This window comes from Dryobates pubescens, chromosome Z (genome assembly GCF_014839835.1).
Source record: "Dryobates pubescens isolate bDryPub1 chromosome Z, bDryPub1.pri, whole genome shotgun sequence".
NCBI lineage: Eukaryota > Metazoa > Chordata > Aves > Piciformes > Picidae > Dryobates > Dryobates pubescens.
This window is the reverse complement of record NC_071657.1, coordinates 106154828-106177998: the sequence shown is the minus strand read 5'-3', so window position 1 is coordinate 106177998 and position 23171 is coordinate 106154828. Positions and strand designations below refer to the sequence as shown.

The 23171-nt window shown below is 41.0% G+C and overlaps 1 protein-coding gene across 9 annotated transcripts in view; it reads left to right on the top strand.

Moving 5' to 3' along the window:
* Nucleotides 1-515: 515 nt before the first annotated feature.
* Nucleotides 516-23171, top strand: part of KIF21A (kinesin family member 21A) — an 88550-nt gene continuing 65894 nt past the window's right edge. For 8 of the 9 annotated variants that reach the window (XM_054178824.1, XM_054178823.1, XM_054178828.1 and 5 more), the window contains exon 1: nucleotides 516-889. In XM_054178824.1, coding sequence (XP_054034799.1) covers nucleotides 846-889 — 44 coding nt within the window. In that variant the 5' untranslated portion in view covers nucleotides 516-845. The remainder of the gene's footprint in view (nucleotides 890-23171) is intronic. The other variant, XM_054178825.1, reaches the window with a different exon arrangement.

The following is a 23171-nucleotide window of genomic DNA, read 5'->3' as shown; positions in this document are numbered from 1 at the left end:
CAGAGGTTGATAGCATGAGTTGGTAATTGTGGTCCCAGGAAAGGAGCACCGTATGCACGTGTTCAAGTGCCATTAATGTGTACATACGGAGGAAGAGGCACGTGTAAGCCAGTTGCCATACATGGCATTGTTGCTGTTTGCAAGAGGTACGCGTGGGGCTACAGGCAAGTGCATGCATGAGAAAAGCAGTGCACTGCAGTGGAAAAGCGTGTGTGAGGAACAGGGTGTGCAATAGGTGTGTGCGGGAAGGGCTAGGGTGCCCAAATAACAGGTGTGTGTGGAGAGGCAGGTGTGTGAAGCCGCGTCTGAGTAGGAAGAGGAGGGGATGGGAGGAGAGGCGGGGTTGTGAAGGCGAGGAGAAGGTGGCGAGGGGGTGCGTAGAGCAGAACCGCTTGCCCACGCGTAATCAGAGGCCCGTGAGGTGCGAGCCCTGCCGGCCGCCGTGCCCGGGGCGGGGTCTGCTGACGCATTGCGGCTGGAGAGGGCGCGGAGCGGCCGGGGCGGGGGAGCCGGACCCCGGAGGGGCGGGGGGCCGGGGGCTAGAGCCCGGCCCTCTGCTCGCCGGCGGGCTGAGTGACAGCGCTCCCCGCCCAGGGACTGGAAGGGTCGGAGCGAGGCGTGGGGTAGGAGGAGGAGCGGCGCGAACCGCCCTACGCTGCCGCGGCTCCTACCTATTCATTCAGGCACCTAAAATGGCTGGAGAGGGGAGGTTGCGGAGCTGGAGGAGAAGGTGAGGGGAAAGCCGCAGCAGTGTGCCCACCTCCGCGCCCGTGGGCCCCTCCTCGGCCCGGTGCACTGCATTCCCGGCAAGGCTGGCGGCTGCCCCTCAGTTGCCCTCCGGCACCATGTCTGCTGGCCAGGACGAGAGCTCGGTGCGGGTGGCAGTCAGGTAAGCGGCGGCGCTGCCTCTCCCGCGGGGGCCGGGAAGGGGGGCGGCGGGGAACGGCGCGTCCCGCGGGACCTCTTGCTGCAGGTGACCGCGGCCCTCACGTCAGGCGTGCCCGTGGCCCCTTAGCGTGGGCCCTCTGCGCGAAGCGGCCGCGGGCCACCAGTTCGAGTGGGAGCTGCCCACCCGCGGGAAGCGGCATCGACGCACAGGGACAGCATCGAGGGACATCTTCCCAGCGGAGTGCGGTCACCTCCGCTCCTGAGGAGCCTCTTTTTCCTTACAGAAGCTGGAAATTGACGAAGGGGAGGAAAATAACACACCCAAGCCATTCTGAAGGCTTTCTTAGTCGATTCTCCCTTATTTTCAGCAGTGACCCTAAAAATATTCCAACTAATTATAGGCCAGTGCTGCAAGTGCTTACTCATGGGAGTAAAGCAGCCCCTGGACTGTAGCGATGCTGTTTGCATCACGGAGCTTTACGAGAGTGGATCCTGGCAGACTGATATTTTTAGAAGGATAAAGGCTTTTATCCCACGGAGGCTATGTCTAACCTTACATACCAGGAGGGGTAGACTTAAATAAGGCTACTCACAGTAAATAGGAATAGGTATATGTAGAAGCCATAGTTTGAGTGGAGCTTAAATAATTTTAAAACATCAGCTAAATTCTTCTCATTTTTCTATGTGACTTTTATTTTTTTGGAAGAACTTCCAGATTAGCTCACAGAAGCCATAATTTTCAAGATGACTTTACGTAATTCAAACATGAGGAGAAATATATATGTGTGTATGCATGCCAACTTGTGATACTGAATATTATATTATATGCTGACACACTCCGAGTATTATGTCACCAATCATACTTTAGGGGCAGGTCTATATCTCCTGGTGGGTCGTGGGAACCACTACATACGTCTCACCTTGGTAGTTAATTCAGGGGTTGTGCAGGAAGACAAGATCATTTTTTCTCTGGAAGGCAGGTGGATAAGTGAGGTTACTGCCCACTGAGTTGGTATGTGCGTGTGGAGGGGAACGGTGCAATAACATTTTCAGTAAACAGAAACACCGCCCCTGGATGATAACGTGAGGGGTGTGCTGCAGCTGTTCATCGGAGTCTGCTTGACAATTGTAGTAGCATTTTCTATGGGAAGAAATGCTTTTGTGAGTGTTGTTATCTGTTGAAGCATTTCTCACATGCAGTGCAGGGAGCATAATTCCAAAGCGTAATTAGGCTGTATTTTTAAAAAGGAAATTATGAGTTAGGTGTGATCCTAAAAAAGAAAAGGGTGTGTTACAGGTTTACAGACTGCTCTGTCATTTGAAGAAAATATTAAAAAACTTCACAGAAAAAAATAATAAAGTGATATAGGAGTTCTTTTACAAATACAGGGGTTTGTTGGAGTTAGGAATTTAATAAAACCTGATGATGCATGTGTTTATACTTTTAAGTGTGTGATAAATAGGCTAGAAATAATATGTGACAAAGAATTTGTAAAGGTGAATTAAAATCGCCCAGCTGTGTTTATTGAAAACAAGTCCCTAATGTTACAAGGCATATTTCTGTAATATAATTGTCTAACATCTTATGTCTGAGTACACTTCACTAGTAATGAAGAATTGCATCTTTCTGCCTTCTTTTTCTTTTGGCAGATTAACTGTTCAGCACTAGATTTGTCCCTCTTTGTTTAGCAATCATGAACAAAAGCATGCACAATTTAAATTTCTTCCCTTCCCCCCTCTTCCCCCCCCCCCCGGTAGCTCTTTGTAGATGGTTTTCTATTATTTCTGGTCATGTATTTTGCACAGTCCTATAATTCAACTGGTCTGTTTGTCAGCACCATGCTGTACCCTGCATTATGAATATTACATTGTTTCCTTGTTTGTTTTGGTATTTGGCTCTTTTTGGGAACTAGAGGTTGGTTCAATCGTGATCTCTACTGTTGTGATGAATTAGTCGTTTTTAATGTATGTGTCCTGAACAAGGCTTTCTCTACAGCACAACCAGCTTTTAGTTAGTGACTCCCAGTGGTAGTACCTGGAGTAAAATACTGCAAAGACATATTGCACTGAACTTACTGCAAAGCTGAATTTGCTCAAACTTATGTTTAAAGTTAGAGAACAGACCTCACTGAAGTAATTTAGCAAATTGTTTTTCAGAATCTGATTATCTCACTTAATTGTATACAAGAAGATTCAAAAAGACTTAGTTCTTTCCAATTAGCACTACCTTTAAGCTATCATCTTGTATGCTAATTGTGCCCCTGTTTTCTTCAGTGTAATAAGGGGTTTGTGACCGATGAGCTAAATTCTCCCATTTAGTGAAGCATGAGCAGCTGAAAATAGTTTGGCAGATAATCCAGTCACTGTGTTAAACTCCCCAATTAAGAAAAAAAATTCTTTCTCTATTGTCAACCACCACAGAAAGACTTCTGGACTTAAAATTCTGATGATGGTGTGCAACTTCAGCAAAGAGCATTGCTCTCTGCTGTATAGTGTGTGACTGTAGTGTCTGCTTTCAGATGAAACCAGGAGGCCCTCATGATAATTATCTAATCAGAATTTTTAAATGTAATTGTGAAAACCTATCAATTTTACCAAGCTGAAATTGCCATCTTGCTTTTGTAAATATCTTTTCAGCATATGAAAACTATCTTTTTCCTGGGTGGGCTATGAAACTTTATAAATGTTGTAGTTCATGTTTGTGGAACCAAGACCACAAAAATGGTATAGATTGTAGTTCCTAATTCTTGTATATCTTGCCACTTTAGTGGTGTCAACAGCCAAAATGCAGTGTGTAGCTTTCCTGTGTGCTGGGTAGATGAAGCTCTCATCTAAGACTGTGATCCTTAATAGCCAGTGTCTGTTTGGCATTTTAGAGAGTCATTTTATGAGTTATCCAGAAACTGGATGGGGTCGCTGCAGTCAGTGCCCATAACCTGGGCGCTGCTATGTCAGGTCATAGTTATGCTTTTAACAAGCCGACCTGAGCTGTGCCAAAGGAATGGGAATAGCTCCTACTGGAGAGGTTCACAGCCTGTCCTTGCTCTGTACGTCTTAGAGCTGTAGGTTTAGAACATCCTTGTAGTGATTATCTTAGAAAACAAGTCTAATTGGAGTGCCTTGCATTTTTGGGTATGTGCTCAACAAAGGAACTCTTGGAGAGTAATGTTCGTATGGAGCTCACCAGAAGGCTTGCATGGAGGGCTATTATCTGGCAGAGCGTGGAAGGGTATCTGTTATTTGGATCCTGTTGTGGAGAAGACATAACATTGTAGAATGTTGAAGAAAGCATTTATCTTCTAGTCTGCCACTGGAGGAAGATGGCTTTGATTTACTGTGAGTTAGTGGAGTTCCCAGACACAGATGATAAGCTTCAGTGTTGATTTGTAATAATTCCTTGTAAGATGCTGTATGAAAACAGAAGAAGAAATAATGAACGTTGTACTAAAATGAATAGCTGTGGAAGCTGACCAGTAGTCAAGAAAAGTAAGATGGTCCTTCAGTTATGCTTGGCTGCTTAGGTGGAGTGGATGTCAAGTGCCGGTTTGTGAAGCTAGAGGAAGTAGGGCTTTGGGATTGGGCATGTTGCCATTGTGAAAGATGGCACCCAGTGGAAACTGTGCTAATGCACAGGATGCAAAGAATCAGGGGGGACAGGAGGTAGGGGATGGTGTTTTATAATTAGATGTGATTAATATCAACGAGCAGAGCTGTGAAAGTTTCCCTTTTCATCATCCTCAGTACATTTGTGTACATGTGACTTTTTCCTTACTTTGTCAAAAGTACCTCACTGCTGCTGCATCCTGTTCTGTGATTGACGTCTGTTCTGTCTTCCATCCATTAGCCAAAGAAGGTGAATGTTGCTAACTTCCTCTTCATGTGTATAGAGAGGCTGTGGGATCTAGCCTTCCACTTCTTCTCTGAATCATCTAAACAGTTTCTTTCTTCTACCTGCCCTGTGTATCTGCAGTCCATTGTGACATTGCTTCACAAAGGTGGAACATTGATATTTGCCAAGTATGGAAATTGTGTGCAAAAGGTAATGGATATACTGGGAAACTTTTCTAACAACAGTGGGAGTAAAAAAGGTAGTTGTAATTCATCAGCTACACATCTTCTGTTTCTGGTATTCTGAAAGGGAGAGGAAATATTCTAGGAAAACATATTGATTACTAGCACAAATCTCTGTTCCTAAATTGAACACCTAATCAGACAAAAGTTTCTTCCTTTCATATCCCAATTTATTGAACTATGTGTCCAGTTGGGCTATTTTCAGAAGTTTTTTTTCCTCCTTTGTTAGGAATCTGCTGTTTGTTGTTTTGCTTCCCTTTCTCTTTTGCATTCTTCTTTTTGTAGCATTTTGTTAAATAGCTTTCACACTGAAATTCTTTGTGCTAGATCCAGCTACTGCTGAATACACTGGGAAAGAAGCAGCCAAGTGGAAGGAGCTTGTCTTGTTTTATGGGTGGAAGTATTTTGGCTGTTGAAATAAATTTTCTTCCTTGGGCTGTTGGTCTGCAAATGCTTACAACTGTGTTTAAGCTTCCTACCATGAACAGATCCTCAAGTGTCAGGTGAACGGCCATGTATTCTGTGGTATATATCACAAACTGTGGAGGGCAGAGGCGCTCATTTCACCCTTCGTATACAGTGCTAAGCATTCCCATAAATTATTCTGTAACTAGTTAAGCAACAGCAATAGATTACAGCACTGTCCACTGTCATGTTAAAATTAACCAAAATGTTCCTTTTATTAGCCAATAGTTATTGCCCATCTGTAGTCATGTGTATCTGTTAAAGTTTTTTGAGGAAAATGTCTCAAAGTAACTGTATTAATGAAGTCCAGCAGTCTATCAGTGTACATGTATGCCCCACAAAAGGAAAGGGGGGAAAAGAAAAGGTTTCAACAATTGGAAGTAGTAATTTTTCAGGGACATGTCAGGTATTGGGAAATACTTATTTTGCTGGGAGACTCTATTAATGGAAAACAACAAAAGAGGTCTTGTTAGAAAGATCATGTTGCATATCTTCTGTTAGTTTTGATGCTTCTCTCCCTGGCTTTAAACAAATATTGTCTTGTCCTTCACTGAAACTTTACTCCATCCATATGTTTTGCATTTCAGCTGTAAAAAAGGCACAACACCATCTGCTGCTAAATTAATTCTGGTTTCATCATCTCTGATTTGATCACCCATAACTGATATTGCTTGGGGCAGGCTGAAGTCTGTGATCTTGCTTTCTAGGAAATAAGCTTTCCTTTCCACCTCTGGTGATGTAAACACAAACTCATTCTTTGATGGAGGGGAAAGAAGTCCTAGGTGGACATTTCCCTTGATGCAATATACTCCTTGCCAGAAGATTGGTGTATCTTGAAGAAAAAGCAATTGAGTGGTCAGTTCGTGCTTGTGGGTGAATTATTTTTTTAACTTGATATTTCCTAAAATTTGTAAGAGTCTTGGGAGTTTAGTTTGATTTGAAATTAGTAATCAATTTCCATTTAATGGTGTTTTCTTTGCTGCTTATAAATCCTAACTCTTTGTAGAGTGTCTTGTTGGCTTAGGCATTCCTTTATTATTGAACTCAAGGCTCCTCTTTTTCAGTTTTTCTGTGTGATTTCAGTAAATTCTTCTGTGGTAGCTGAGTGGCCTTTGTGCTTGGGATCAAGGGACCCTTGCTCCCTCCCTCTGTTTTTCCTTTATTTGCTTTAAGCGTTTTAGAGATGGTCCTTGCTGCCCACTTGGAGATGGCTGCTGGAATTCTTGCTTTCATGTTCTCTTGCCTGATTACTGCTGGGGAAATAAAGCCATTTTAGGTGCATGTTTTCTGCTAAAGGAAAAGATTCAGTATCCTCTTCTATCAGTGGCTGCTGAAGCAGAGAATTTTTTTTGTTATGCTAATGTTATTCCTGTGTAAAATACATGCAAGAAATTAAAAGTATCATTTGAACTGGTGAACAAGAAAGTTTAATTAAAAATCAAACCAGACCTGAACAAGTTGAGCAAGAGTAATTAGTGGTGCATTTTTCTTGTGCTTTCATTCCCTTCTCTAAAATTTGTTTTAAATCTTTGTTCATTTTCTTCCTGCTTTTTCCTCTCTTTTTGTAGCTCTCTGTGTTTATTTCCACTTTTCCCTGGTGAAAGTTTTCTGGAATAAATGTCTGTTCCAGTGTGACTAATGGGAGAAATGCAGCCTTATTTTTCAAACATGTTCTCATTCAGTGTGTTTCCCATAGCAACAAGATGCAAACGGAGAATGGTGAAAGGATTTTGAGGTCGGTGTCACAGTGAGTTTGATGCATACAGGTGGTCTGTTCAATATATATTTTAAAGTGTGATTCAGAGCTAGGGATTGATTAACATAAAATATTTCTTGGGTAGCCTCTGCATGGAAATAAGTGATGAATGAGTACCATCTAGTCCTTTATTTTTTTAGTATCTTCAACAGGATAAAGGTAAAGTTGACCACTGTTGGAATAATGGGGATTTTAAGGAATTTTTAAAAACCAGCTGACAAGTACTAATGTTTGGGACAATACACCCTTTAGGTAGAATGGAAGACCTGAAGGTAATGAACAAAAATGAATGGCATATCCCTTGAGTCTATTTACTGTGGACTTTCAACAGAAATCAGAGCAAGAAAACCTAAGTAAAAGGTTATGATACCTAGTATACACAACAATTTGTATACATACAAGTTGAATAGTACATTACCATTGTTGGATTTAGAAATGGACTAAATGATTTGTTCTCTAGGTAATTTTTGGTGTTTCACTGGTGGTTCTTAGGTTCGTGCTGTTACAGAAACTCTGCATAGTTCTGTTGGTTAGAACATACCTCTGTTTGCAAGATATTTTAATGTAGGGTTTTTTCACACTCATTCTAAAATACTCTGGGTTTCTTGAAGTGCTTTATCTTGCATATGGTAGTTTGGAAGGACACTTATATTCCCTTTCATTTATAGTCAATGTAATGGATCCTTTAGAAATATGAGTAAGACATTGTCAAGATGTGGAAGAGTTACAGGACTGTAGTGTGTTATAGCATAAGAGTTCAACTACCACAGCTGAATAGATGGAAGATGGTAGCTAATAGAACTGGGCAGAATGTTTTTCTTTTGTGAGGCATCTCAAAGTCTGATATTTTCTTTTGTGTCCCAGTTTCTTTTGGTAATAGAATATTTTGGTCAGACAGGCTTCTCTGCCTGGTCTAATCTCATTTGGGGTCTTGAACAAAGATCTTCCACATTTGGGTCAGTGGTCCAACCACTTGTTTATTGTCCTTGTTTAAACTCTGTATTTTTTTTCACTGACTGTTTTTCCTCCTATGTTAAACCAGCTTAGTTATCTTTTGCTTAATGCTAAAACAAAGTTGAGGGGGCATCTTATGCTGAAAAGCTACAAAGCTGTGGAGTATTAATGTCAGTCAAGAGGCTGTATTAAGTATGCAACATGTTAGCAATGTTGATTAAAAGCCATTAGTAATGGTTTAAAACACAGAACACAGTATCCTCTAGAAATATATTGCAAATAATGAAATAGTCTTGCACAGTTTTAAGGTCAGTTAAAAGCTTGCTAAGAAACATCCTGCGTACAGTATAACTCTTAATACTGTATAGATTGTAGGACCCATGAGGCCTTGAGCAACCTGATCTAGTGAAAGGTGCCCTTGCCCATGACAGGTAGGTTGGAACTTAATGATTTTTTGAGGTCTCTTCCAACCCATCAACCTATGAACCTAGATAAGCCACTTTCTTTGAAGCATTCGATGCCATGTTGCCTGTGAGCCTGCTTCTTCTTGTAATAAAGTGACAGGAAGGTAGACTGATGGAAGGGGTCTATGTAACTTTTTCGAAATATTGAAAATGAGGAAGTTACCTAATTATGCTTTTCAAAGCAGAGAATTCTTAGCCTTCATTTAGTTGGATATTTATTTTCTTTAACGTGGGACTAATTGGGGAATGAGTCCTGAGACCTTTGTGTCACTTTGAGTAGCTCGTTATCCCAAGATCTTAGAGTTGCTAATCTCTCATTAGGTAGTGTTGATTAAATATATTTGCCAGCTGCAGTAGTGCCTCTGTCTTAGTTTGTTCTTGTTCCTCGGACAGAATCAATGCCCACATTGCTACTCTGCCCTTAGCAGGGTATGAGAGGGCCGTGAAAGTAGTTAGTGAATCTTTTGTGTTGTTTGTTTTTCTTTTTTTTTAATACTTTTTTCCTGTTTTGTTTTTTTTTTATTTCCTTCCCCCCCCTGCTCCACTGGCATCTATATTGTCATCTCAGAATTATATTGTAAACTCTTCAGGTCAAAGATTTAGCTTCAAAGTATAGTAAAAATTTATGGTGTGATATAACTAATACGTAATACAGTATCGTGAGAGTAATAGTTGCTACTGGAACACCTGGCTTAGTCATTGCCTTCTTTGAAAAATGTTACAATTAAAGATTGTTTTACTGAAGCATATATATGGCTTTGTTTCTCCCTCCTCGCACCATTTGTTCGTGTGAAGATTGAAAATAATTGCACCTGTACTTTGATCTGGAGGAAATAGCTACTCTCTTTTTTTTAAACCTGCTGAACAAACCATACATTGCTTCAGTTGTCACTCTCTGTAAGTTTCCAGGTAAAGCATATTTCACTCCCTAATCTCAAATTCATTCCTTTTGAAGTCTGGTCTGTAATTTTAAGTACAGAAGTAATTATTTTTAGGCTTTTGCTCTGTAATGTGATGCCCTTGATTTTATTTTTTAAAACCCCCCCCCCCTTTATCTATGCAGCTATCTCTTCTATCTTCTCATCTATCTTTGCAGACTGGGGATCTTGATACCATCTAAACATCTGTACTTTCTTTTTTCTAGTTACCAGCTCTACACAGGGATGATGAAATTGTATATTTGGGGAAGGTTTATTTGCTTTAATGCATTTCAAACAGTTTGATCAGAAAGACCAGAAAAATATTCTCACACTGGATTAAGGGAGAATAAATATCTGAATACATATTTTTCTAGAAATGATAGAAAGGAGAAGGATTCTACTTTTAACAAAGTTTGAAGAGACAGTAGGTCAGAAAGAAGGCCACCTGTTCAATCTATATCACTTAGAGCACAGCTTGTGCTTCTGTCTAATCTAATCAGTCAGCCCATCACTCAGGAACAATAGAATTTCCAGTTTGATCTTCACTAGCAGGACTTTGAGTTGAGGAGAGGTGGACTGCTTTTCAGTGAGATCTAAAAGTGAAATGTGAGATAAGGCTGAACTGGTATTGATAGGCAAACTATTTGATAATTAAATATTCATGTAGTGTCCTTTCTTTTGTACTCCCAAATGCTTTAGATTTTAGAAATTGATTTGGGGTTTTTATGCCTTTCCCCATCCCCCACCTTGCACAACCCTCCAAGTAATCTCCATTAGCTGGTCATCTGGTCAACCTGCTGTCTTGGCTCTGCATTTTAAAATGTAGCTGTAGATGTATTTCATTATCATTGTTAACAAAGCTTTTGAAGAACAGATGAACATTTCATTTTCTCTAAATGTCAACAAGTAAAGCCTTGGTACACCCCAAAGAGGAAGAAATGCTGCAGACAAGGGGAGAGTAACTGATATCACTTATCTGGACCTGAGCAAAGCTTTCAGCACTGTCCTGCACAACATTCTGTTCTACAAGCTGGTAAAATAAGGGTTTGATGGATGGACCACTTGGTGGATAAAGAACTGATGTGACCATTGCACCCGAAGAGTGGTTGTCAATGAGTCCATGTCCAAGAGGAGACCCTCAGGAGCCAGTATGGGGACCAGTCTTGTTTAACATCTTTGTTGGTGACAAGGACAGTGGCATTTAATGCACCTGCAGCAAGTTCCCCCCAATGACACCAAGCTGTGTGGTACAGCTGGAACACTGGAGGGAAGGGATGCCATCCAGAGGGAACTTGGCAGACTGGAGAGTTGGGCCCAAGCCAACTTAATGAGGTTCAGCAGGACCAGGTACAGGGTCCTGCGTCTGGGTTGGGGCAATCCCAGGCACTGGTATAGCCTGGGCAGTGACTGGCTTGAGAGCAGCCCTGAAGAAAAGGTCTTGGGGGTGCTGGTGGATGAGAAGCTCAACGTGAGCTACAGTGTGCACTTGCAGCCCAGAAAGCCAACTGTATCCTGGGTTGCATCAAGGGAAGTGTGGCCAGCAGGTCAAGAGGTGATTCTTCCCATCTACACCACTCTTCTGAGACCTCACCTGGTATACAGTGTCCAGTTCTGGAAACCCTATTAGAAGAAAAATAAGGAAGTGATGAAATGTCCAGAGAAGGGCCATGAAGATGATCAGGGGGCTAGAACTCCTCCTCTATGAGGACAGGCTGAGAGAGTTGGGGTTGTTCAGTCTGGACAAGAGAAGGCTCTGAGGAAACTGTATTGTGGTCTTCCATTATCTGAAAGGAACCTACAAAAAAGCTGGTGAGGAACTTTTTAGGGTGTCAGGTAGTGATAGGACTAGGAGGAATGGATCTGAGCTAGAGGAGGGTAGATTTAGATTAGATGTCAGGAAGTAGTTCTTCACCATAAGGATGGTTGCCCAGGGAGGTGGTGGGAGCCATGTCCCTGGAGGTTTTTAAGGCCAGGCTGGATGTGGCTCTGGGCAACCTGATCTAGTGTGAGGTGTCCCTGCTCATGGCAGGGGAGTTGGAACTAGATGATCCTTGAAGTCCCTTCCAACCCTGACAATTTTGAGATTCTGTGAAGTTAACCATGGGACAACAGTATGCCCTGGTGGCCAAGAGGGTCAATGGTATCCTGGGGTGCATTGAGGAAAGTGTGTCCAGAGGTTCTCTTCCCTCTCTGCTCTGCCCCGGTGAGACCACATCTGTTATGCTGTGTCTGGTTTTGGCCTGCCCAACTCGGGAGAGACAGGGGTCCGCTGGACAGAGTCCAACAGAGACTTACGGGAATGACTGAAGATCTCCTACAAAGAAAGACTGAGAGACCTGGGGCTGTTTAGTCTTGAGAAAGCTGAGAGGGGATCTTATCAACCTCTATGAATATCTGTGCGGTGGGTGTCAAGATGAAGGTTCCACCTCTGTATGAAGAGATGCTTCTTTACAATGAGGGTGATGGAACATTGGAACAGGTTGCTCAGAGAGATTGTGGAGTCTTTCTCTGGAGACTTTCAAAACGTGCCTGGATGTGTTTCTGTGTGACCTGTCCTAGGTGATCCCGCTTGGGCCATTGGGGTTGGACTTGGTCTCCAAGATCCCTTCAACCCCTAGCATTCTGTGATTCTGCAGTACCTTTGGTTCAATACTGCTAATGTTTTGGATGATATCTAATGTTGTCTTTTTGGTGCTGTAGTTCAAGGAGAATGTGGACTAGTTGAGAAGAAAAGGGAAATAACCCTTTGTCTAGAGAACATGACCACTTCCATGGTGTGAGATACGAGCGAGTTAGATTGCTAAGAGACCTGTGTTGAATTAGCCTGGCGTCAAATACAAAATAGAAAGGAATAAATTGGACTTCATGTTTCATGTGAACTGGGTAAAAGGTAATAGAATTAAATAATAGTAAGAAAAGTCAGAGGTGAAAAGAGTAGATTTTTCTGTTTTAAGGAGGGATGTCCTAGAATGCTTTGTGTGGACACATAGAATTGCCCATCTGGGAGGCTTTTAAAAACAATTAGAACTGATAATTGTCAGGAACATTTTGGACATGTTTGATATTACCTTGGTCCAGAAAGATAGAGTGAGTGAATAAACTCTGACTTTTCCATCCCAATTGTCTGTGTAATTCTTTGAAGCTGCATGTTGAGTGCCAGGACCTGAATTCAGCACAGATGAATGATTCCATTCAGATGTCAGAATATGTTTACAGGGATGTGATAATGTCCACATGAAAAATAAAGCCTTACATATTTGGAAGGGTAAACTTAGAGTAATTCAAATTTGAAGAGACTTTAGGAGGTCATCTAAATTCAGCTTCCCATTCGAAGTAGGTTAAAAATTAAATTCAGGTGAGATCTCTCAAGTTACAACATGATCTCTGTGGGCAACTGTCCTAATGGGCAAAATTTTTTCTTTATCCCAGGCTGGGAAATGTCTTGCTCTTGTGGGTTGAAGTTACCCCCCAAATAATTAGAGAGAACTACCCCCCAAAACAAAGTCATCAGACTAGCTCAGTGTGGGTTGGAAGCAAACAAAGCTATATTCACAAGCAAACTGCAATCTGGAAATATGAAACACAATATGTACAAAATATACAATATATGTACTATATATATATATATTTACAATTTATAAACAACACAAACTCCTCAGACCCTCCTGGATGGATCCAGGGGACCCATTCACCTCCTCCCCCACTTCCTCCCTCCTTCCTGTGCCTCACACAGTAGGCACAACAGAGATACCCCTGGCAAGGCCTTGGAAGAGAGAGAGAAGTTGCAAGAAGTGACAGAAGAAGAAAAGAGAACTGTTTATGCCTCTTCTCTATATCCCCATTAGCAATCCAATGAATTCTATTAGGCCTTATCATTATTTTCCTTTTGTATCCAATGGTAATTTATTTTACTTTCAGCCTTTGCAGTCAGGATATAGGCTGAAGTTCCCCCTTCAGACTGTAACACTTTGTTTATGGCCACTGCCTCTTGTCTTCCCAACGTGAACCTCAGTAAGGAATTTGAATCTTTTGTCTTGGCAGTCCATTTTGTATTGGAAGAGAGAAGGCAAAGTGTAAAAGCCAGGAAGATAACGAAAGCTCTGTGCTTATGGTCTGCTGGAAAGCGTTGGATATGGGGGATAGCTTCGGCAGAGGGGATTCTGACCATGATAGAGCACATTCTTGGGGGACTGAGGGTCATCCAGTGGTGCAGGCTATATGGCTGCTTTTGGGAGGTAAAGCGTTGTAAGCATACAAAACATGAAATACTAGAGGGGTTTGTTTGCATTGTTTCTGTGCTATTTTTGTTGGTTTCTATATTATTATTGTTCTGAAGCCCATTCCTTCCCATTATCCAGCCCTCTACTTGTCTTGAAGACTGTTTCATGGTAGATGTGAAATTGCTGCTGTGAAGGCATATGTAGTGTGATTCAGTTATGAATATCAATTTGTTTTCCTCTTTTCCCAGCAGGGATACATGGCAGTCACCTTCTGCCTGTATTTCACATGCCTCAATGTGAGCTCATTTATTATTTTGGTCATGCTATCCATCATGGTTTAATGTTACTTTGCTTTTCCGATGTTCATACTGTCCTCAGCCCTCTCTTTCCCTGTCCTTCTCTGTGAACAGTTCATGTTTCATTCTTTCATTTCTTCTGTAAGCTAAAAAAACCCCACACGCAATAGTTAGTGGCTTGTCACATGAAGCACGTGATAATCTTGTGAACTCTACCCAAAGCATGTTACTTGTCATGGAAGAGTTTCTCTTGACTCCTTGAAAATGAGTTATAATTTGTGCATTATCAGTTTTTGCCTTGTCTGAAAAAAGAGATTTAAATTTTTTAAATTCTTTGCTTTTGCACTTTTGTATCCTGCATGGAGCAGTGAACAAAAGTTGGGACTCAGCTTGGTTTGTGTTGTTGGATGCCTGCCTAGTATCTGTGCAAGAGCTGTCTCGTTGAAGTTCAGTTTGCTCAAAAGAGAGGAATGTATTGGTAGACTGAGGAAAGTGCTTCAAAGCTTGTGGCATCTGCATCTCTTGAAGATAAATGTTTTTGATTTCTCAGACAGCAACTAGGAAATGCTACTGACTTACAAGTTCTAACATATGTCAGGGGAATCTGACTAATTGTAATCTAGCTGGTCAATTGCTTTTTTACGTGTAATTTGTAATTCATACAGGCATTGATCATCTTATGGTGAAACTTCTTTTGTCCAAGGCTATAGACTTAACCAATTCAGTGGAGCAGGACACTTTAGTGCACTGTTCTAGTGAAAAGTGCACTCCTGTTTTGCTGCCACCATGGTACAGAGGGAGGTGGCCACTCTGGCACAGCAGTGTATGTGAGAGGTCCTCTCCGTGGCTCAGAAGTTGCATGAATTGGCGTTCTGTTGTTTTTCCATTCTGGTAGTACAAAAATAACTATAGGATGTTAACCTCCTTTCTGTTCAAATAGCAGAAGTGATACAATTTCCATTTAGTGTATTAGTGCGTTAGGTGTTTTGGTGATAGTAACTGTTTTGAACACTGAATTTGTAAACTTATTTTTCCTTAATCACTTTTGCTGCTTTCTGTAGGGTGCAGAGTTTGTGGTTCAGTTCCTCCTCCTTGTCAGCTAATAATGCATTAACCATTTAGATGTCTCTCATTTCTGCTAGATCTGCCTCTAGCCTCTGGGTGTTGGATCCTTCAGAATGTCATCCAGTTTAAGGTGTGATTTTCTTTAAGTCCTGTTGTAACCTCAGTTTTTAGGTATTAATGCATTCAGCACATTGAATCCCTTTGAATATGAAGTGCAATATATATATTGCACTTTACCTGTTAGTCTTTTGAGGCTGAAAGCTCTGTCTCTGGAGATCTCAAAAGTAGATGAGAGAAGCACCAGAAGGAAAACTATTAGGCTAAAATGAAGACATGGATATATTAATGTGAGTATTAGTGTTGCTTGGTTTAAAGAGCTACTCAGCGAATAACTCATAAGGTACTGCTGGGATAAGTAGCTGGAAGATGTTTTTGCCTTTAAGGGGTCTCTCTCTGCTGCAGCCATTACCAGTACCGGGAATTCTCTGGATATATTGCCATCTGTTGGGATGATGGGTGATGCCATATTCCCTGTATACACACTAGTGTCCTCAGTTCTGTGTCCCAGTGTGAGCAGTTGTCCAGTTAGAGGACACTGGCCATCCTGCTTCTAAAGCTGGAAATGATTAAATAATGTGTGAGTAGTTATAGGTTTTTCTTTGTTACAGGGCTAAGCTACAAAATCTTGGATGAGGGGAGATGGCTTTAAACTGGAGCAGGGTGGATTTAGGTTAGAAGTAAGGAGGAAGGTGGTTTTCTAACAATGAGAGTGGCAAAATACTTAAACAGGTTGCCCAAGGATGTGGTTGAGGCCCTTTCCCTGAAGACACTCAAGACCAGACTTGTGGCTTTGGGCAACCTGATCTAGTTGGAGGTGTAGTGGGCAGGACAAGATGACCTTTGAGGGTCCTTTCTAACCCCATGTGATCTGTGTGAATCTGTGCTGCAAATTGCTATAATCAATGGAGGATCAATGTTGGAGTATTAATGACTGCTCCTCTTGAGTATTTTTTCAGTATTCAATGTGCTGAGCAGACTCCTGTAGCTTATTGATGATCTAGGTACAGTTGGAGCATGAAGGTAAAGGATATCTTAACTTTGGAAATAGCTGAAAATTTTTGTTCCCAAAGGAAATGGACTTTCAAAGCTCTTCCTTTCTTCACCTTCAGCTAGACAGGAATGACAAGGATGTAGTCAGACTGTCCAGTTTTATTGGGAAGTCTAAAAGGTTGAGGGACACTTAGACATTTTATTATCCACAAATCTTGTCTGGAGAGGAGAAGGCTGAGATGTGACCTTATTCATGTCTACAAATACCTGAAGGGTGGCTCTTAGGAAGATGGAGCCAGTCTCTCTTTAGTGATGCCTGGTAATAGGATGAGGGGCAATGGACATAAACTCAACCATGGAAAATTCTCTCTCAAGAGGAGAAGAACCTTTCTTAATGCGAAGGTGATGGAGCACTGGAATAGGCTACCCAGAGAGTTTGTGGAGTCGTCTTCTCTGGAGATCTTAAAAACGTACCTGTGTTCTGTGCAACCTGCCCTAAGTAGCCCTGCTTTACGGGGGGGGGTGTGTGTGTGGGAGGGGGGTTAGACTCAATCTTTGGAGTCTTTCCAACTCCTAGCATTCTATGATACCCTTATGTGCCATTACATACTGGGCTTGTTCATTTCAGTTTGCTTGTGACTGGTGCAAAAGGGATAACTACGCAGGACAGCTACAGATTGCACAAGGACCTCTTTTATGTGGGATGCAGGATTTTGTTTTTTAGAAAAATAGTATTTTATTGGTCAGGTGTTTCTCATTTGAGTCCTGGTCTGGTTTGTTTACTATAAGTTGTTACCCAAGATAGATCACAAAGGACATAAAATACCAGATTTTGTTTTGGATAAAACCAGTATGACACCAGTAAGAATTGTTAGACGTACTGAAGCTAGTAGTTTATGCTGTGACGCTGAGTTTTAGGTGGAGTGTCACTGCTGTACTTTTTCCTGCTGCTGGAAAAGCTCTTTTTTACAATTTCCCTCCCCTTCCATTGCATTACTCCATTTTCTGCTGCCTTTGCAAGATCCCTCTGTCAGCACTGTTGCTATAGGTTAGAAATCAAAAACCTAATTGTGCAGCTTTGCAGTGGCTGCTTAGAAACATAAGGCTGAAGACTTGTTACTCTGAACTGAAAATCGTTTGTGATGGCTTCAGCTTAGGATGATGGAGGATGGTATAGAAAAACACAAGAAATTGTGTACATTTTGGATCCATTCTGACACTGATAAGATTACCTGACATATTGTGTAACACCAGTCAACTGGATTTGGTTGACAATCCAATTATGTGTTTAGTTAAAAAACAAGATTGTATGTGAAGTGCAACCAGTCCTGACCTCAAACTTCAAGAGGCAGGGAAATCCCCTTCTTTCTTTATTTCTAGGTAATCCTGCTCACGGCCCTGAGTCTGTCTTTCTCAGTTTCAGTTTGTCTTATTTCCATTCTTCAGGGATTCTTAAATGAATAGTTTAGAAATAGTTAACTCTGGTAAATATAGTTGGGAAATTAGCCCTGCTAATTGCTCTTGTGATGAGGCTTGTGTAAGGGCTGCATTGCAGTTGTGCTTCATTGGCTGACAGAGTTCTGTATTTCTGTGTAAACAAAAATCAAGTGATAAGGCATGGGCAAGCAAAGTTTATACTTGAAACCATGGAGAAAACAGTACCACCTTCAGAGTTTATCTGCTTAATTGTCATGGGTTTTTAAGTGTTTTTTTTAAGACAAGCCCCTATCTTCTTAAACAAAACCAAACCCAAAGCAAGCAAACAAACAAAAAACCACCAAAGCAACAACAAACCCCCAACCAAACAAAACCTGAAAGTGCTTCATTATTCCATGCTCTAGCTTTACTTCACATTTGGTGATTAAATCAGTTATGGTACAGTTAAAATTGTGTAGCATGAGTTAGAAAACATTAAAACAGTGCAGAGATTTTTCTCTTTATTTTTTTTATGCTGTAAAAGTAGACAGTTGTGAAAGAGCTAAGTACTAAGTTTTCTCTAAATGGTATCAATCTACCAGCACCCTTTCAAGGCCTTGTTTAATATTTGTGGGCAATTTGTGTAGAATAGCAGTTAGCTTAAGAAGTTTTGTCTAAATATTCAACTTTCTAAATATTTGTTACCTTAGCATGTGTTGGCATAAAGAGCTTTCTGCCATTTCTTCCCATTCCCCGAATGTTGTCTGTAGTGCTAAAGGAAATGATTTGAAATGGAAACAGAGCTGACCAAAACACTAGAGCTTTGTTTTTGCTGTGTGGGTGGTTTCTTTCTCTCTCTTTCCCTGAGGTTTACTGTGAAAGCAGTGACAGTATGTGGTTAAAGCTGAGTGCAGCAAAGGAGAGAAAGTCATGTGTGTATATAGGTGTGGGAGGCAGCTCTGCCTAATTCAGATCAGTTGGTGATGCAGGGGTCAGCTTCTATTGACATCCAGCCTTGGTGCTGGGTAGGAAACATCTTTAAAGTTGTGGATTAATATGCAGATATATATGTAGCTTTTAATAAACGTGTGAACCTTTATGGAAGCATTTAGGCACTACCAGTATGCCATTATTTCATGTGAGCTCATAGTTTTCCATTTCCTGGCAAAGATTCTTACTAGAAAGGAAAACCTTGTGTGTACCTCCTTTCATGCACTGTCCTGTTAAATGTCATCTAAGCCAAAGGAACTTCTGTCTTGTCTGATGTTACGTGCTCAGAAGTGAGAGATTTGATCAGAAGTTTTGTGGAAGGGACCACAGCCATGTCAGTCGTTTTTACCAATCAATTTCCACCTTATAAATGTAAGTTTACAGTTTGAAATGGTTTATGTGAGAATACTTGTTTTGAAAACATCTGTGCTACCTCCAGTGTATGAGTGGCTATGAAGTCTTGTATAGACAAACAAGTGATTTGCATTGATGACTTCTGAGAGCAGATGGGAAATGCTTGATTTACAATTATGTGCCAAGAGGAGCTGATTTAATTCAGTCAAAACAAAGAAATGGGTTTTGACCTTGAAGAAGCTTGTCAGGACAGACAGACTTTTCTGTCCCCAAGGAATTGCAGCCTCGGAGTCAGAAGACAGAAACAATCCCAGGATCAGGTGTTCATAATTTGTGTGCTGGAGTTGAGGGAGGCTGGCAGAGCCTGCCTAGGCCAGCAGCTGAGTGCAGAGGAGGATTGTTCCAGAAGCAGAGAGGGCTTCTTGTGACTGTAATGTAAAATTGAGAGAAGTGTTTTTGTGTGAGCTACCCTGCTACATGACTCTTTTAAAGTGACCTTGCAATAATAGTTTTGGAGTTCTGGTTGAATTTGTAACCAAATTGAGAAACCTGACTCATAATGAAATAGTAAGCCTACAGCTAGAATGTGAAGCAGAAAGTACTTAGCTTTGCTATTGAACCAGAGGAGATATTAGTTCTTTTAAAGCTGATACAAGTAGCAAAAAAGCACACAGTGTTTTCTGGATTTTATTCATGGTATGTCAGGAGTTAATTATGTAGTTGACTTGTGAATTGTCAGTGTATGTTGTGGTGCATTACTAAGGTGCACTTCATGGATGTGCTTTATGAAAATGCAGTGAAAATGTTGCTGAAGTGGTATTACCAGTGTTGTTTTTATTAGTGGTCCCATCAAATTGTAGACTTGGTAGTGCAGCAAGGTCTGCATGCTGACAGCTATTAAACCAGGAGACTTTCCACAATGTGTTTGCTCAGCTCAGCCAGCAAGGACTTTCTGCCTCTCTGGAGTGGAAGCTCAACTCTTAGAAAATCAGGCAGCCTTTTCTGTGTTACCAGACTATGAAGTCAAGAATATGAAATTAAGCTATATTTCCCTGATAGCAGAGCACACACTTTGACTTTCTTAGCTGCAATCTCCAGCAATCTGTTGCATTTTAACTGCTAATTGAGAACTAGTAGAAGTAATATTGAAGCATCACATCTTTGACTTCAGTCAGGTGATAATCATCAGTTGATCAGTGTTTTCTTTGATTTAAGCCATTTTCTAATGTTTCTCGGTTTTCACATAGGTGTTATTTAGTGTCAGCGGGGAAATATAATACCCTAGGCAATGTGGAAGAAGCCACAGTGGCTGCAGCTTTTTGCCCAATGTAGTCATCTTTGTCCAAATCAAACAAGAAGTAGAAATATTCCAATTACATATTTAATAGAATATGAACATATTTAGAAGAGGTTTCTGGTCTATTGGAAACTTACTTTCTGTGCAGTACCCACACTTAGACACAGGTCTTCATTTTAATCAAATTACTAATCTTCTGACAGAACTGTTTTAACAATGAAGCCTGCTGGTCTCTTGCCTTTCCTCAGGCTAATACATTTGTGTGTGTGTGATACAAGTGTTCTTCCTGTGAGAACTGAAGGTGTATAAAGGAAAACAACTGAATTTGTCGGAGAAGCTACTACCCTGCACTTGCATAGAACCATGTATCTGTAAGTCTTTCTGCATTACTTTTCCTCAGACTGGAGAAAAGTCTGAGGATATGAAATTATGTCATCTTAGCCCTTGGAGCTGATGTTGCTGTGGTGGAGAACTCTCTTAGTACTTGGAATGTGGATTTGTATGTGAAAGTGACTTTCCTGCAAAATTCCAGGTTTCAGTGGATTTTTAATTTTTTGATTTAGATGACATTGAGCAAGGCCCTGATAGTCTTCACAACACTATCAGAGCAGCCTTTTTTTGCTAGTCAGGTGTCTGTTTCTTTTCACTGCTCTTGTTATTTAAGTTGCAATTATTTAAGGTTTCTATTGGTATTCCCATATAAATGCTAAATATATTCTCATTAGAAATATTTTGGGGTTTTGGACTTTTTTGCTGTTTCCCCTCATCCACATCTGAAAATCAACCTGCAGTGAACAGATTATGGCCTGTAGTTAATCAAGTTTTGCACCTGATTGGAACTTCATAGGCAGTGTTGTTAGTATCAAGAGGCTTGCAAACATCTAAGTTGTTGGGGGGGAGTATGGGAATTGGAGAATGGAGAAAGGAGTGGGAGAAATTTGGGGACTGTCAGTTTATATTTGCCTGAAATGCTTGCATGCAACAAAAGAGCAACCTGAATAGACATGTACTGAGCAATGAATTTGGATCATGACTCAGAGTGGAAAAATGCTACCTCCCGAATTTCTTGCATAGTTTCCTGAATTGCCCTGACTTTTTAACTAACTTTTTAGCGGCCTTCTAAAGCATTATCTGAGGCCAACAAAACAGTGGGGTGATCAGGCCTTCCTGTGATAGCTGAAGACAGGAACAGTAGGATGGAAGAATTAATTCCTAGTTTTAGATGCTCTTATTGCTAATGTGGATGTTTTTGCAGCCTTATAAATAGTATGGACATGAAAGAAAGAATTAATTGGGAATTGACAAAAATGTGTAGCTGAACCAGGAGGACTGAAGAAGGTAGATATTATCCTTTCTGTTTCACAGTTTTTAAACAGATAGTACTAAATAAAGCAAGTTGGTGATTTTCTTTTTTCCCCCCTTACTGCACAGCTAGGAATTACCAGCTCAGAGTTTTCAGTCACTGCTTGAACAGTCTACCTTCTGTTTTGAAACAGAGCAACTTCTGTTCATTGGAAACAGTCAACAATAAATATGAAGAAATTTTCTGCAGTTTGCTTTGGAACTCAGTGGATTGGGTGTTATGGATACAAGGCTCTTTTTTAAATTATTATTATTATTTTTTTTCTTTAACAAGGATTAGCAGGAAAGTTCTACACTGGTTTCTGTTCCAAGAACGTCGCACTGAAAATTAGCAAAGTGGAGGCACTAATCAGAGCAGATTATTGAAACATTAGTTTTAGCTGTCTTGTCCCATTGTGAAATGCCTGGTGGTTGTTTTAGTAGTGTTAGCTAAGCAGTCATTCCAGTAATGATTAATGACAGCTAGTCATTTTCTTTTAAGTGACCTGATCCTCCTTTTCTTTTATTGTATTATTCAATTGTATTTAATTTAGCTAAAGCTTAGAGCCATTTCCTAAAACTACATCAGTAACTTGTTTGTTTGGTTGGTTGGTTTGAGTTACACAGTTGCAGAATTGCAATTCTTGGACCTGTGGTTTCTAAGTGAAAACAAACAAACAAAAAACCCCAAACAAAACAACAACAAAACCCAAACCAACTGGTCTAGACTTGAGAACATATATAACAGAAGATAAAGCCTCTGTATGGAGGTGAAAGAGATAAGGACAATTTGCAGAGGTACTGTAGTCTTGGCATGAATGTGTAGGGCATGGCTGGACATAGCTCTAATGGCTGGGAGAGTGTGTGTGGGTAGATTGGCAGGTATGTAGGTGTGTGAAAAGGAAAGGAAGATTTGGATAAATGAGGCATACTGGAGACATAGGAAATGTTTTAGACTTTGTTTAAAAATAATGGAATACCTCTTAAATTCAGGCTATTTTAAAGAAGTTGTGAACTAGAATAGACACTTAACTGTTATAAAGAAGAAATTAGGTGAAGCCTGGTGTTGGCATGACTGACAGTTGTTTGCTCACATGGATTATTTTGCATTACACGGTCTTCACAGAATTGTCAGGGTTGGAAGGGACCTCAAGGATGATCTAGTTCCAGCCCCCCTGCCATGGACAGGAACCCTTTCCACTAGGTCAGGCTGCCCAGAGCTACATTCAGCCTGGCCTTAAAAACATCTAGGAATGGGGCTTCCACCCCTGTGCAACCTGTTCCAGTGTCTCACCATCCTTATAGTGAAGAACTTTCTAGCATCTAATATAAATCTACTTTCCTCTAGCTTGGATCCATTCCCCCTAGTCCTATCACTACCCACCACCCTAAAAAGTCCCTCACTAGCTTTCTTGTAGGCCCCCTACTAGGAAGACAAAACCAGCTCCAGGACTGTTTTCTCTCATGTTAAGCCAAAATTATTTTCCAAAACTTTGTTTTGCTTGCTTATTTCTGAATATGTGTGGCAGTTATTCTCGATTTCCCTAAAGGTGCTGGCAACTTGGAATATAAGGAAGTTCCTGAATGTCGGTACTTGTTCTTAAAATAGTTCATGTAACTGCAT